Here is a 13,812-nt window from a genome sequence, read left to right as displayed (position 1 = left end):
AAGACTGTTTAAACGAGTGTATTGGTATTTACAGCCATCAGCACAGACAAATACATATTGTGTGTGTGTATGAATGATTTCCATGTAGAAACAGAAACATAAACAGAAAGAGTTTTTTCTTGTTCTAACTTGCAGATACTGCCGTCACTGAGTTTAGTCCTCACCAAACATCTTAAGCTGCCTCAAGGTCATGTTTGCTTAAAACTTCTTAACAAGGAGATTTAACTTCAGATGTATTTTGAACCACTAAGGATGAATGAAGTGATTAACAATTTAGGTATTTCGTGCAGAAGTCCACATGCTGTTTTGCTGAAGAACAAGGTGATACTGTAAGAGACTGAACCGTGGAGCCAGTTCATCATCCCATCAGCGTTATCTAGTTACAGGAAGAGGACAAACCTAATTTGATTAAACTAAACTGAGACAGGATTCAAATGCCAACACATCACGAAGAGCACAGAGCAGCTTATTGATTCTCTTAAAGTGAAACAAACAGACGTGGTTTGCATGAATTTTACATATGAAAATTCTACCTGCAGTAAAGCAACATGATATTTACTGAGACAGAGAGAGAGACTGTTGAATGTGGCTGAATAACTTCTCCAATAAACTGACCACACAATAAACGTTATGACGTAAGGAAGTAAGTTGATTAATAGATACCACCATGAAACTTCCCCATTTGATTACTTATTAAGGTTAAAATGTAAACAGGGCTGTGATAAATTATGCGTATGAGAAGTAATAAATATACATAATAATATAAAAATAAACAGGTGTAAAACAGTAAGTAAAAGTCTGAAATATATGTACAGTGAATATATATATAGAGATACAAGATATGGCATCATTTGTATATGAACAAACATATATGATATGATGAAATATGATAAAAACATATCAAAACAACCATGTCATTTGTTTAAATTGTCATCTTCTCTATGGTTTCCACAGCCTCCACTTCTGTTTTTTTTTGTTCTGTATTTTTTTTCTTTTTTATTAGACAAAGATGTTATGAAACAAACATAAATAAATATCTTAATAGCCTTTTTTGTTGGTCGAATTAGAAATTAGTTTTACATATAGTTTAATATCCTTCACGAAAACACCAAAACAAGGTTTATTGTTGCTAAATTTACATTTATGATTAAAATATTTTGCTAGGATTATTATTATTATTAGTAATAATAATAATAATAATAATAATAATAATAATAATATAATAATGATAATAAAATTAAAATTAAAATTAAAATTAAAATTAAAATTAAAATAAATATAATATGATTATTATTATTATTATTATTATTATTATTATTATTATTATAAAAAATATAAAAAAAGAATAGCAAAATTATATATTTTTCTTTCTTCTTTTTTTTGGAGAAATCAAAAACAACATTTTTCCCTAATAAAATAAAATATAAACTTGAGGGACCTCGCCACTTGGTGCTCGTTGTTGGACGACATGACACACTGAGGACAGTCCTCAGTGTGGCGGTGTCATGTCGGCTACCCCCTGACCTATCTTGAAACACACAGACCTCGTCTCGTTTAACATCCTGCACGAAAACACCAAAACAAGATTTATTGTTGCTAAATTTGCATTTATGATTAAATTATTTTGCTAGGATTATTATAATAATAATAATAATAATAATAATAATAAAATAATAAAATAATAAGATAATAAAATAAAAATAAAAATAAAAATAATGACATTATTAAAATTATTCAAATTTAAATTAACATAAAATTAAATAAAATTAAAATAATAACATAATTATAATTATTTTTATTTTTATTTTTATTATAAAAATATATTTCTATATATATAATATATAATATATTATACTATATTATAATATATTATAATTATTTCTTTGGAGAAATCAAAAACAAAATTTCCCCCTAATAAAATAAAATATAAACTTGAGGGACCTCGCCACTTGGTGCTCGTTGTTGGACGACATGACACACTGATGACAGTCCTCAGTGTGGCGGTGTCATGTCGGCTACCCCCTGACCTATCTTGAAACACACAGACCTCGTCTCGTTTAACATCCTTCACGAAAACACCAAAACAAGATTTATTGTTGCTAAATTTACATTTATGATTAAACTATTTTGCTAGGATTATAATAATAATAATAATAATAATAATAATAATAATAATAATAATAATAATAATAAAATAATAAAATAAATATAAATAAAAATAAAAATAATGACATTATTAAAATTATTAAAATTATTAAAATTAAAATTAACATAAAATTAAAATAATAACATAATTATAATTATTTTAATTTTTATTTTTATTATAAAAATATATTTCTATATATATATATAATATATAATATATTATAATATATTATAATTAGTTCTTTGGAGAAATCAAAAACAAAATTTTCCCCATATAACATAAAATAAAATAAAATCTTTAAAAATATTGTCTTGATAAATCAGCCTTCACCTCTGCTTCACCTTTCACCACGCCCCGTGACGTATCATGAAGTGACGTATCATGAAGTGACGTCAGCATTTCCGCATCGCCATGTTGACGTCGCTACATGATGAAGCTAGCTAGCTGAGCAGTTTGTTTGTTGTTGTCATGGAAAGGACTCTCTGACCGACAAGAAACTTACATTTACAAGTACGTGAAGTCAACATGTTCATTATAAAGTAGTTAAAGTGTTCATAAAGTGTGTTAGGATGAAGTGACCTTGCTGGGTGTGACAGCTAATGTAGCTCATGCTAACCTCTGTGTTATAACATGTAGCTAATGCTAACTAGAGGAAACAGCAGCTGTTATCTGAAACACATGTACTGTCTGTCTTTATACACGTTGAACACTACACTTAAGTGAGTCTGCATATTTTGAACTCCACATTCTTACTATTTATGATCTCAATATGTGTTTTTATTCATAAGATACTTTCTGGTGAAGGGAATATCCCTGAGCAGTTCCTATTTACATATTTTATTAAATTCTCAGGTGTACATTTGAATTTAAGCACTGCTACTACTGTTTCTATTGTTTTGCTGTTATTACTGTCTTTATTACAACAGCTTTTATTTATGTATTTGTTTTAATCCTAACTGCAACAAGGGAAGCCTGCAAAATGTCATTGTCACACATCTCCTCTGCTCCTCTATTTAAGAAACTCCACATTCTTACTATTTATGATATCAATATTTCTCAAATTTTATTTATAAGATACTTTCTGGTGTGAATATTCCTGAGCAGTTCCTATTTACATATTTTAAAACAAATTCTCAGGTGTAAAATCTATGTATCTGTTTTTATCTTTTTTATTTTTTCCCACTCACAAAGTCTTTATAGATATTTAAATCAATATCCTCCTCACAAACACTAACCATACACTTCCACGCAACACACACTTGTCTTTTTTGATATATTTACTGTATTGTTATTGTTGTCATTATATATATCTTGTCCTAATTGTTTTGTTATCACTATTATGTAGTCATATTATTTCTTTATATTAATCTTGTCTCTAGGTGGAGGCTTCAGATCAGCCCAGTGGGTTTTTTGCCTCTTCCTGCACTCTATATTATTCATTTATTTTTTTTGTTATGTTGTGTTGTCTTAAATTGTGCAAAATAAATAAACAATATGCTTATCTTTCACGGTAGCTAGCCATCAAGAGGAAGCTATATTATGGTCTTACAGCTGCTAGCTAAACATTCAGACAGTTTGGTTTGCCATTATCACCTCATTAATCATCTTATATAGCTTATTGTCGCATTGATTGGGAATGATTGTGCTTTCATCCTTTTTAATATAGGTGAGGTTGTGACCTAAGGTAGCAGGAAAGGCACCATGTTGGCACGTCTGTTCAGGCTCCATGGCCTGCTGGTGGCCTCCCACCCCTGGGAGGTAATAGTGGGCACCCTGGCTCTCACCGTCTGCCTAGTATCTATGAACAACCTGGCAGCCAGCAGCCAGATGTGCACCTGGAATGAGTGCCCTAAAGTCGAGGAGGTGAGTCTGTTTTAGGTGGCTAGGCGTGGGTGTGGCAGCTCAATCCTAATGTCAACAAGAAAGAGAAGGAGTTGCTCAAGTAGTGTTAAAAACAAAATATGTGTGTTCTTGTTTTTCTACAGAAAGTCCACAGCAGTGACATAATCATCCTAACAATCACACGCTGCATGGCCATCGTTTACATCTATTTCCAGTTCAAGAACCTGCGACAACTGGGCTCCAAATATATACTGGGTTAGTGTGATGGGATGTTGTAGAACAAAGTTGTAGCTATGAAAATGCCACACTCAGTATATATATTTAAACTGTCATAATTTTCTCTTCCTACAGGTATTGCAGGGTTGTTCACAGTGTTTTCCAGCTTTGTTTTCAGTACAGTGGTCATCCACTTCTTTGGGAAAGAGCTGACAGGTTTAAAGTAAGTGTACTAACATATATTTATTGTTCGGCAGACAGATTAATACAAGTAATTCATCAGTTTATGATAGCTGAACCTTTCTGCTTATGGTTGAGGTTGCTATTCCTGTCCTATCTTGTCCTTACCGCAATTAATAGATGAACAAAACACAAGTAGTATGGCGGTGAGATCAAACAATTTGCATTCAGGTCGGTCAGGTGATATACAGTACTGTGCCCTCTGGCCATTGCAATGTAGGGCTGTGCAATTGCTCGCGCCTGGACCTCGCCACTTGGTGCTCGTTGTGGGACAGCCACACTGAGGATGTCATGTCGGCAACCCACCTGACCCGTCTTGAAACATACAGACCTCGTCTCGTTTGCCATGCTTTGTGGGTGTGACTTTTTTGCGGTCATCACCATTCATATCTATACAACCAATGTGTTTATGATTGAATTGTTTACTAGAACACAAAGTCTTTCATAGGTGTAGTCTCTTAATTTAGCTCTCAAAGTGCACCACATTGATGCATTTGACTTTAAAATGTAGGCTACAAAATGTTCTTTCTAAATCCATGATGTTTCCAAAGTCAATGAGTAACCATGTTAAATAATCGTGATCTCAATATTGACAAAAATAATTGTGATTATGATTTTTACCATAATCGTGCAGCCCTATTGCAATGGTTTACAGCTGTGACTAAGAATTAGGGTCAAAATGTACTGCACATCCATCAATATGATTATCAAAGAGACATGATAATACACAATATGTCATAACCAGAGCTCTGATATAAAAGATATCACTAGAAGGATCTTAAAGTTGTCACAGAGGACACTTTGACCCATATGAATGTCAGTGTCACTTGTGGACCTCTTTGGCTTTTCAACAATGTAGACACGCTTCCGCAGTAAAATAGTACAATGACCTTCCCTGATTGACTTTCGTCTCTTTCCCCTCCAGTGAAGCCCTGCCGTTCTTCCTCCTGCTCATTGACCTGTCCAAAGCCTGTACATTGGCCAAATTTGCCCTCAGCTCAAACTCTCAGGTAATGTAACACATGCACCTTGTTTTGGTGTATGAAATAAGATCTGTGTTGATTCATAGGTAGTTGAGGTGTCGCTGACTAGTGCTATGGATCTGTGTCTCGTGTATAGGAGGAGGTGAGGGAGAACATCTCCCAGGGCATGGCCATCCTGGGCCCCACCTTCACCCTGGATGCTCTGGTTGAGTGTCTGGTCATTGGGATTGGCACCATGTCAGGTGAGGAATACTAATATGTATTGTTCTCCAGCACGGTGCCAGCTATGTTCTATATTTTTAATACTCTGATCATCATAAATCATTTCTATTTTCTGTTGTTTTCCAGGTGTGCCTCAATTAGAGATCATGTGTTGTTTTGGCTGCATGTCTGTCCTGGCCAACTACGTTGTCTTCATGACCTTCTTCCCTGCGTGTGTCTCCCTGGTCCTGGAGGTAAGGATGATATATATTTACATTTGGGAGGATTATAGTCTGAGATGAGTTCCTTGCATCTCAAAGTGAATTTCTGTGTGTGCTCATGCTGCACATTTGTGTGTATTAGCTGTCCAGGGAAAGTCGTGAGGGCCGTCCAATCTGGCAGCTGAGCCACTTTGCCCGTGTGCTGGCTGAAGAAGAGGACAATAAGCCCAATCCTGTGACCCAGAGGGTTAAAATCATCATGGTGAGAAACTGTATTTGGCCGTGTTCCACAGTTTTTCAATTTATTTGCAACAGCAAAGATACAGGAATGACATACAGATAGGAAGTATATAGAAACTATATATGTCTGGCCCTTGATGTGATTCTCATTTCCAAGTGTGACCCTTAGTGAAATAGAGTTTGACACACCTGATGTAAACAATCTATGTATTTGATATCCTCCTCAGTCTCTGGCCCTGGCCTTGGTTCATGCTCACACTCGACTAGCAGCTGAGCATCCCAATCAGAATCGCTCGGTGGAGGGGCCCATAGCTAAGAGACTGGACTCTGGTGGTACCATGTGGCCTCTGAAGCTCACCAGGTAAAAGCATTAAACAAGGAAGCTGCTCATTCCATGAATACATTTGCCTGTTATTGATTCCTGTGCAGTAACTTACTGATGTATCACTTTGTCTCTCTTCCCCTCCGACCAGTATGGACCTGGAACAGGTGATAACTCTCGGTCTAGCCCTGCTCCTGGCTGTGAAGTACGTCTTCTTTGAGCAAACGGAGACAGAGTCCTCCCTATCTCTGATGAGTCCCATTAGCAGCTCTCCTCTGACCCAGAAGCCCAGGGTGGCAGGGGACTGCTGCAGGAGGGACTTCTCAACCCCGAAACCCCAGACAACCATGAACGGTTTCTTAGTAACCAGCCCTGACACTAAACTTTCCCCTGAGGCTGACACGGCATTCAGAAAGAAGGGTGAGGCTTATAATTGGACAACAGAGGCGACTCAGCCTCCAGCAGCCCCAGTGGAGAACGGCCCGTGTGTTTCATGTTTTGGGGACTCTCTTGCTCCGACACCTCATGTTCCTCAAAGTAGCTGTGATTCAGAGGCCCGGACGCTGGAGGAATGTATGACCATCCTCTCAGATCCTCAGGTAAGCTGCCGGAGGAGATGGAAAGCAGAAGATATCTTTAGTCCTTTATTTGTCTGAAGGTTTAATAAATCACTGGTTTGTTGCTTTCCAGAGGGGGCCCCGTTTTCTTAGCGATAAAGATGTGATGAACCTGGTAACCTCACGTAACATCCTGAACTATAAATTGGAAGCTGTCCTGGAGACTCCAGAGAGGGGCGTGGCCATCAGAAGAGAAATGCTTTCACCCAAACTGCCTGTTCTCTCTGCTTTGGCTTTTTTGCCTTATAAAGACTACGACTATTCTAAGGTATTGGTGACATGCATGTCTTTCACTTTTGATGGTGTCTATGTGGTCTAATCTGGGGGTTCTCAACTTAAATCTTTTTTAACTCACTAAAGTTTTAGTATGTTGATATATTTCATAAAAAAAGTCATCGTTTAGTATGTCAAAAAATTTCATAAAAGTCATAATATAGTATGTGGAAAAAGTTTATGGAAAAAATTCATAGTATAGTATGTTAAAATTTTGTACAAAAAAAAATCATAGAATAGTATGTTGAAAAATATGAAAAATAGTCATAGTATAATATGTCAAAAAAATTCATAAAAAAGTCATAGTATAGTATGTGGGAAAAAGTCATGAAAAAAAATCTTAGTATATACAGTATGTCAAAAAAAGTCATAATATAGTATGTCAAAAAATGTCATAAAAAAAGTCATAATATAGTATGTCAAAAAATGTCATAAAAAAAGTCATAATATATATGTCAAAAAAAGTCTTGTATGTCGAAAGATTTAGTGAAAAATTTCATAAAAGTCATAGTATAGTATGTTAAAATGTTGTAAAAAAAAAAAGTCATAGTATAGTATGTTGAAAAATAGTCATAGTATAATATGTCAAAAAAATTCATAAAAAAGTCTTAGTATAGTATGTGGAAAAAAGTCATGAAAAAAAATCTTAGTATATATGTAGAAAAAATTTTGGTATAGTATGTTGAAAAATTTAGCAAAAAAATGTCAGTGTAGTATGTCATAAAAAAGTCGTTTTGTTCATGTCACAGTTTCTATTGGCCCAAAGGTAACGTTGGTGAATAATGGACACAAGATGGTTGTTTTATTGGTGCAAATAGTCCCCAAATTTGCAAATTATTTCGCGGACATCCTGACAAGAGTTCCACAGACCCCACTTTGAGAATCACTGGTCTAATCTACAAGCACATTCATTATCTCACATTTGTTTGTGTGTTCATGTTGCAGCTGCTGCATGGTGTTAATTTAGTCTGTATTACTTTGTGTTCTTGCCCTGCAGGTGATGGGTACTTGCTGTGAGAATGTCATTGGCTACATGCCGGTGCCGGTAGGAGTGGCTGGTCCTCTTCTGTTGGATGAGAAGCAGTTTTACATTCCTATGGCGACCACAGAGGGCTGCCTGGTAGCCAGCACCAACAGAGGATGCAGGGCGCTTTCTGTAAGTGAGGCAGATCTAGCTCTAGCTGTTGTTGCCTGTGTGTATGTGTGTGTGTGTGTGTGTGTGTGTGCTCTGCTGACTCTATTGTCTTCTTCCTGTTCAGCTGAGCGGGGGTTGCCGCAGCAGCATCCTCGCTGACAGTATGACCAGGGGTCCTGTGGTGAGGCTGCCCTCGGCGTGCCGGGCTGCAGAGGTCAAAGTCTGGCTGGAGACCTCGGACGGATTCAGCATGATCAAAGAGGCTTTCGACGAGACCAGCAGGTCAGTGGAAACACCAGGACAGAAAACACTGATGGAATGATTGCAGGCTTTTCCTTTGGTCACACCTATAAAATGTTATTTTAGTAGTATTGGAGGACGAACAGATCATAAATTAATATTTGCTCTTTGTAGGTTTGCTCGTCTGGAGAAGCTGCTGGTGGGCTTAGCTGGGAGGAACTTATACATTCGCTTTCAGTCTCAGACAGGAGACGCCATGGGCATGAACATGCTCTCCAAGGTACGACCAAATGTTGCACAGCAGTCAATGCAATTTGAATGTAATTCTTGCTCCTGTCTGTGTATTTTTGCATCTCCAATGCTGTAAATACTTAAAAGTGTGTGTGCTGTGTTTTATCCAGGGTACTGAGCAGGCTCTGCAGAGACTCCAGCAGCAGTATCCAGATGTGGAGGTCTTGTCGGTCAGTGGCAACTATTGCACTGACAAGAAGTCTGCAGCCATTAACTGGATCCTGGGTCGGGGAAAGTCTGCTGTGTGTGAGGCCACCATCCCTGCCAACGTGGTCAGGGAGGTAAAGACAACTAAAACCAAACTCCTCTGTTTATATAAATCATCTTATATCAGCCAGGGAACAAAAATCACAGTTTATTTATTCATTTGATTTACAGCTTTTGTTTATTTCTATTTGTGAAATCATACATTTCTCATGAAAAACAACCCATTAATGTGTCCGTAGGTGTTGAAAAGCAGCACATCTTCTCTGGTGGAGCTGAACATCAACAAGAACTTGGTGGGCTCGGCCATGGCTGGCAGTATCGGGGGCTTTAATGCTCATGCGGCCAACATTGTAGCAGCCATCTACATCGCCTGTGGACAGGTAATACATCACTCAACATGTTTAAGCCTTTGATTTCTGAAACTAACATACAATGAGGTTAAAAAAAATCCAGAGGATTCAGAATGATGATAAAAATAATTACAGCATGTTTACATTGTGAAATGGCTCATATTCCTGGTGTAACTCAGTTGTGACTTTGAGTCACATACTGACATACAATACTATGACTTTTTTTTTTTTTTTTTTTTATACATACTATGGCTTTTTCTGACTTTTTTTGAAATTTTTCACATATACTATGACTTTTTTCAAACACATTATACTATGACTTCTTTTTTTTTTTTTTTAACATACTATGACTTTTTTTCTGACTTTTTTTGACATACTGTACTGTGATTTTTTTTTTTTTTTTTTTTAACATACTATGACTTTTTTTCTGACTTTTTTCGACATACTGTACTGATTTTTTTGTATGAAAAAAAAAAAAAAAGTCTTGGTATAGTATGTCGAAAAAAGTCAGAAAAAAAAGTCATAGTATGAAAAAAAAAAAAAAAGTCACAGTATAGTATGTCGAAAAAAGTCATAGTATGTAAAAAAAAAAATCACAGTACAGTATGTCGAAAAAAGTCAGAAAAAAGTCATAGTATGTTAGAAAAAAAAAAAGAAAATCACAGTACAGTATGTCGAAAAAAGTCATAGTATGTAAAAAAAAAAAAAAAAAAGTCATGGTATAGTATGTCGAGAAAAGTCAGAAAAAAACAAAACAGTCACAGTATAGTATGTCGAAAAAAGTCAGAAAAAAAGTCATAGTATGTTAAAAAAAAAAAAAAAAAAAAAAAATGTCATGGTATAGTATGTCGAAAAAAGTCAGAAAAAAAGTCATAGTATGTTAGAAAAAAAAAATCAAAAAAAGAAAATCACAGTACAGTATGTCGAAAAAAGTCAGAAAAAAAAGTCATAGTATGAAAAAAAAAAAAAAGTCACAGTATAGTATGTCGAAAAAAGTCATAGTATGTAAAAAAAAAAATCACAGTACAGTATGTCGAAAAAAGTCAGAAAAAAGTCATAGTATGTTAGAAAAAAAAAAAGAAAATCACAGTACAGTATGTCGAAAAAAGTCATAGTATGTAAAAAAAAAAAAAAAAAGTCATGGTATAGTATGTCGAGAAAAGTCAGAAAAAAACAAAACAGTCACAGTATAGTATGTCGAAAAAAGTCAGAAAAAAAGTCATAGTATGTTAAAAAAAAAAAAAAAAAAAAAAAAAGTCATGGTATAGTATGTCGAAAAAAGTCAGAAAAAAAGTCATAGTATGTTAGAAAAAAAAAATCAAAAAAAGAAAATCACAGTACAGTATGTCGAAAAAAGTCAGAAAAAAAAGTCATAGTATGTAAAAAAAAAAAAAAAGTCATGGTATAGTATGTCGAAAAAAGTCAGAAAAAAAAGTCATAGTATGTAAAAAAAAAAAAAAAGTCATGGTATAGTATGTCGAAAAAAGTCATAGTATGTTATAAAAAAAAAAAAAAAAAAAAAAATCACAGTACAGTATGTCGAAAAAAGTCAGAAAAAAAGTCATGAAAAAAAAAAAAAAGTCATGGTATAGTATGTCGAAAAAAGTCAGAAAAAAAAGTCATAGTATGTAAAAAAAAAAAAAAAAAGTCATGGTATAGTATGTCGAAAAAAGTCATAGTATGCTATAAAAAAAAAAAAAAAAAATCGCAGTACAGTATGTCGAAAAAAGTCAGAAAAAAAGTCATAGTATGCTATAAAAAAAAATCAAAAAAAAAATCACAGTACAGTATGTCGAAAAAAATCAGAAAAAAAGTCATAGTATGTTAGAAAAAAAAAATGAAAAAAAAAAAATCACAGTACAGTATGTCGAAAAAAGTCATAGTATGTAAAAAAAAAAAAAAAAAAAAAAGTCACAGTATAGTATGTCGAAAAAAGTCATAGTATGTAAAAAAAAAAAAAAAAAGTCATGGTATAGTATGTCGAAAAAAGTCAGAAAAAAGTCATAGTATGCTATAACAAAAAAAAAATCACAGTACAGTATGTCGAAAAAAGTCATAGTATGTAAAAAAAAAAAAAAAAAAAAAAAAGTCACAGTATAGTATGTCCAAAAAAGTCCAAAAAAGTCATAGTATGTTATAAAAAAAAAAAGAAAGTCACAGTATAGTATGTCCAAAAAAAGTCCTGGTATAGTATGTCGAGAAAAGTCAGAAAAAAAGTCATAGTATGTTAAAAAAAAAAAAAAAAAAAAAAAATCACAGTACAGTATGTCGAAAAAAGTCATAGTATGTAAAAAAAAAAAAAAGAAAAAGTCCTGGTATAGTATGTCAAAAAAAGTCCAAAAAAGTCATAGTATGTTATAAAAAAAAAAATTAAAAAAAAAAATCACAGTACAGTATGTCGAAACATACTATACCATGACTTTTTTTTTTTTTTTTTTTACATACTATGACTTTTTTTCTGACTTTTCTTGACATACTATACCAGGACTTTTTTTCGACATACTATACTATGACTTTTTTTTCTAACTTTTTACGACATACTAGTGGTGCCACACTTGAAATTAAGTTTCTTAGTTGTTGAAGTAAAATTGTTGTATTGCTTGTTTCAGGACCCCGCTCAGACAGTAGGAAGCTCCAACTGCATCACTCAGATGGAGCCTGCTGGTCCAGAAGGGGAGGATCTGTACATCAGCTGTACGATGCCCTCCATTGAGCTGGGCACTGTGGGAGGAGGCACAAACCTGGCACCACAGCAGGCCTGTCTACAGGTAATATCACCTATAATTTGCTCCAATCTGCCTACTTCAGCTTTAAATACAGACTGATGAGATTGGTATCACAGTTTTATGATGTTTTGCTGATGTATAATTCACCCAATGGCTGTATCCATCTATGTCTTTAGATGCTCGGTGTCCAAGGTACCAGTTCCAACCAGCCAGGTGATAACGCCCGTCAGCTGGCCCGAGTGGTTTGTGCCACCGTGCTGGCAGGGGAGCTCTCCCTCATGGCCGCTCTAGCTGCTGGACACCTCGTGAAGAGTCACCTGGCCCACAACAGGTTAGATATATTACTCACATTTTATTCACCTTTTGTACACATCGTAGTTTTCCCCCATGATTGCTGACTTTGTCCCGTTTCTCGCTCCCAGATCTAAAACAAACTTGTCAGAAACACCTTCGTCAAAGTTGCAGACAGCCGCGTGACATTAAATGTTGCCGGTCCATCATCAGTCGGCCAAACTGAACGAGCACTCCAGCTAACAGAGGAAAATTTCACGGTGAGAACTGAGAAGATTTCATTGTCGTGGACATCTAGATGTTAAAGACTAATAGGCTAACAAGCAGACCCAACACATGCTGAAGACCACAGCCAACGTGTGCATGCTTTGCCTGACGCCCCGCTGACTGCATAAAGACTTTTTGTTGACGTTACTTATTTGTGCCATTTGCCTGCAACTGAACATTGCAGTCGTGTTTTTGTTGTTGGCATTCATCTTTCAGACAACTGTGAATTACTGATCTGGTCTGGATTGGGAAAATCCACCACGCTGCAAAGTCTTGAACAAGTATCCTGTGTGCCTCTTGAGAGTCAAACTGCTTCTCCTACCATACAATGGAACTACCGCATTGATTCTTGTATGTTTTTTTCATCTAAAATGCATGAAGTGAGATCTTAAAACAGCCATAACATGTTTTTCTCTGAGAAATTGGATCTTCACTTGCCATATGCTTGCTTGAGACAACGTGGGTGACATTTGCGCAAGTTTAAAATGGCAACCTTTTGCCTGAATGTATGTTATACTTAATCAGTGTTGTAGGATATCACTTGCACAACCTTTCCTGATGTAAGATGCTACTGTATACCGTGTATACTGTAGAACGAATGTGGCTGCTGGTTCCATGAAGGAAAAAGCAGGTTTTTGTCACAGAGTGACTTGTTTGGACAGATTGTTACAGGCGGGTTGTTTGTTTGAGGAAATTCAAAGCCATATTAACTAATTTAATAAAGTTTCATGCTACACTAACATATGTGCGGGACAATGGGAGGATTTATTGGCATGGTGGATGTTAAAGGCATCACTGACTACTCCTATACTGCAGGATCTTGTATTGTCCTTTTTCGGAAAGCAATGTGTCTCAGAGATGGCCTTACATGCAGGATGTCTTGGAGACGTTGAGCCTTAGCATGTTCTAGATAGAATATTCAATTTTAAGCTATTATTTTGAAAAGATTGTACTATGTTTTATTTAACAAGAAAATAATTAAACTGAAAATGTTCCCTCTTAAA

At 35.3% G+C, this 13,812-nt stretch overlaps 1 protein-coding gene across 1 annotated transcript; it reads left to right on the top strand.

Annotated features, from left to right (window-relative positions):
- The first annotated feature begins 2,523 nt into the window (after nucleotides 1-2,523).
- Nucleotides 2,524-13,812, top strand: LOC119478406 (3-hydroxy-3-methylglutaryl-coenzyme A reductase-like). The gene is made up of 19 exons (XM_037753125.1): nucleotides 2,524-2,656; nucleotides 3,813-4,009; nucleotides 4,132-4,243; nucleotides 4,340-4,427; nucleotides 5,370-5,454; nucleotides 5,564-5,669; nucleotides 5,776-5,882; nucleotides 5,992-6,111; nucleotides 6,317-6,450; nucleotides 6,563-7,010; nucleotides 7,102-7,296; nucleotides 8,299-8,457; nucleotides 8,561-8,718; nucleotides 8,851-8,956; nucleotides 9,078-9,248; nucleotides 9,414-9,554; nucleotides 12,134-12,292; nucleotides 12,427-12,581; nucleotides 12,673-13,812. Exons 2-19 carry the CDS (start codon nucleotides 3,848-3,850, stop codon nucleotides 12,725-12,727), a joined length of 2,661 nt encoding a protein of 886 aa, XP_037609053.1. The 5' UTR covers nucleotides 2,524-2,656; nucleotides 3,813-3,847; the 3' UTR covers nucleotides 12,728-13,812.

Source organism: Sebastes umbrosus, chromosome 19 (assembly GCF_015220745.1).
Source record: "Sebastes umbrosus isolate fSebUmb1 chromosome 19, fSebUmb1.pri, whole genome shotgun sequence".
NCBI lineage: Eukaryota > Metazoa > Chordata > Actinopteri > Perciformes > Sebastidae > Sebastes > Sebastes umbrosus.
This window is presented reverse-complemented; position numbering and strand designations above follow the sequence as displayed.

Bases quoted from the DNA above. Each gene is read 5' to 3' on its own strand.
- LOC119478406 (XM_037753125.1), top strand. From the start codon at position 3,848: ATGTTGGCACGTCTGTTCAGGCTCCATGGCCTGCTGGTGGCCTCCCAC. The intron at 8,458-8,560 runs GTAAGTGAGGCA...CTTCCTGTTCAG, and splicing joins GAGGATGCAGGGCGCTTTCT to CTGAGCGGGGGTTGCCGCAG. The intron at 8,957-9,077 runs GTACGACCAAAT...TGTTTTATCCAG, and splicing joins GCATGAACATGCTCTCCAAG to GGTACTGAGCAGGCTCTGCA.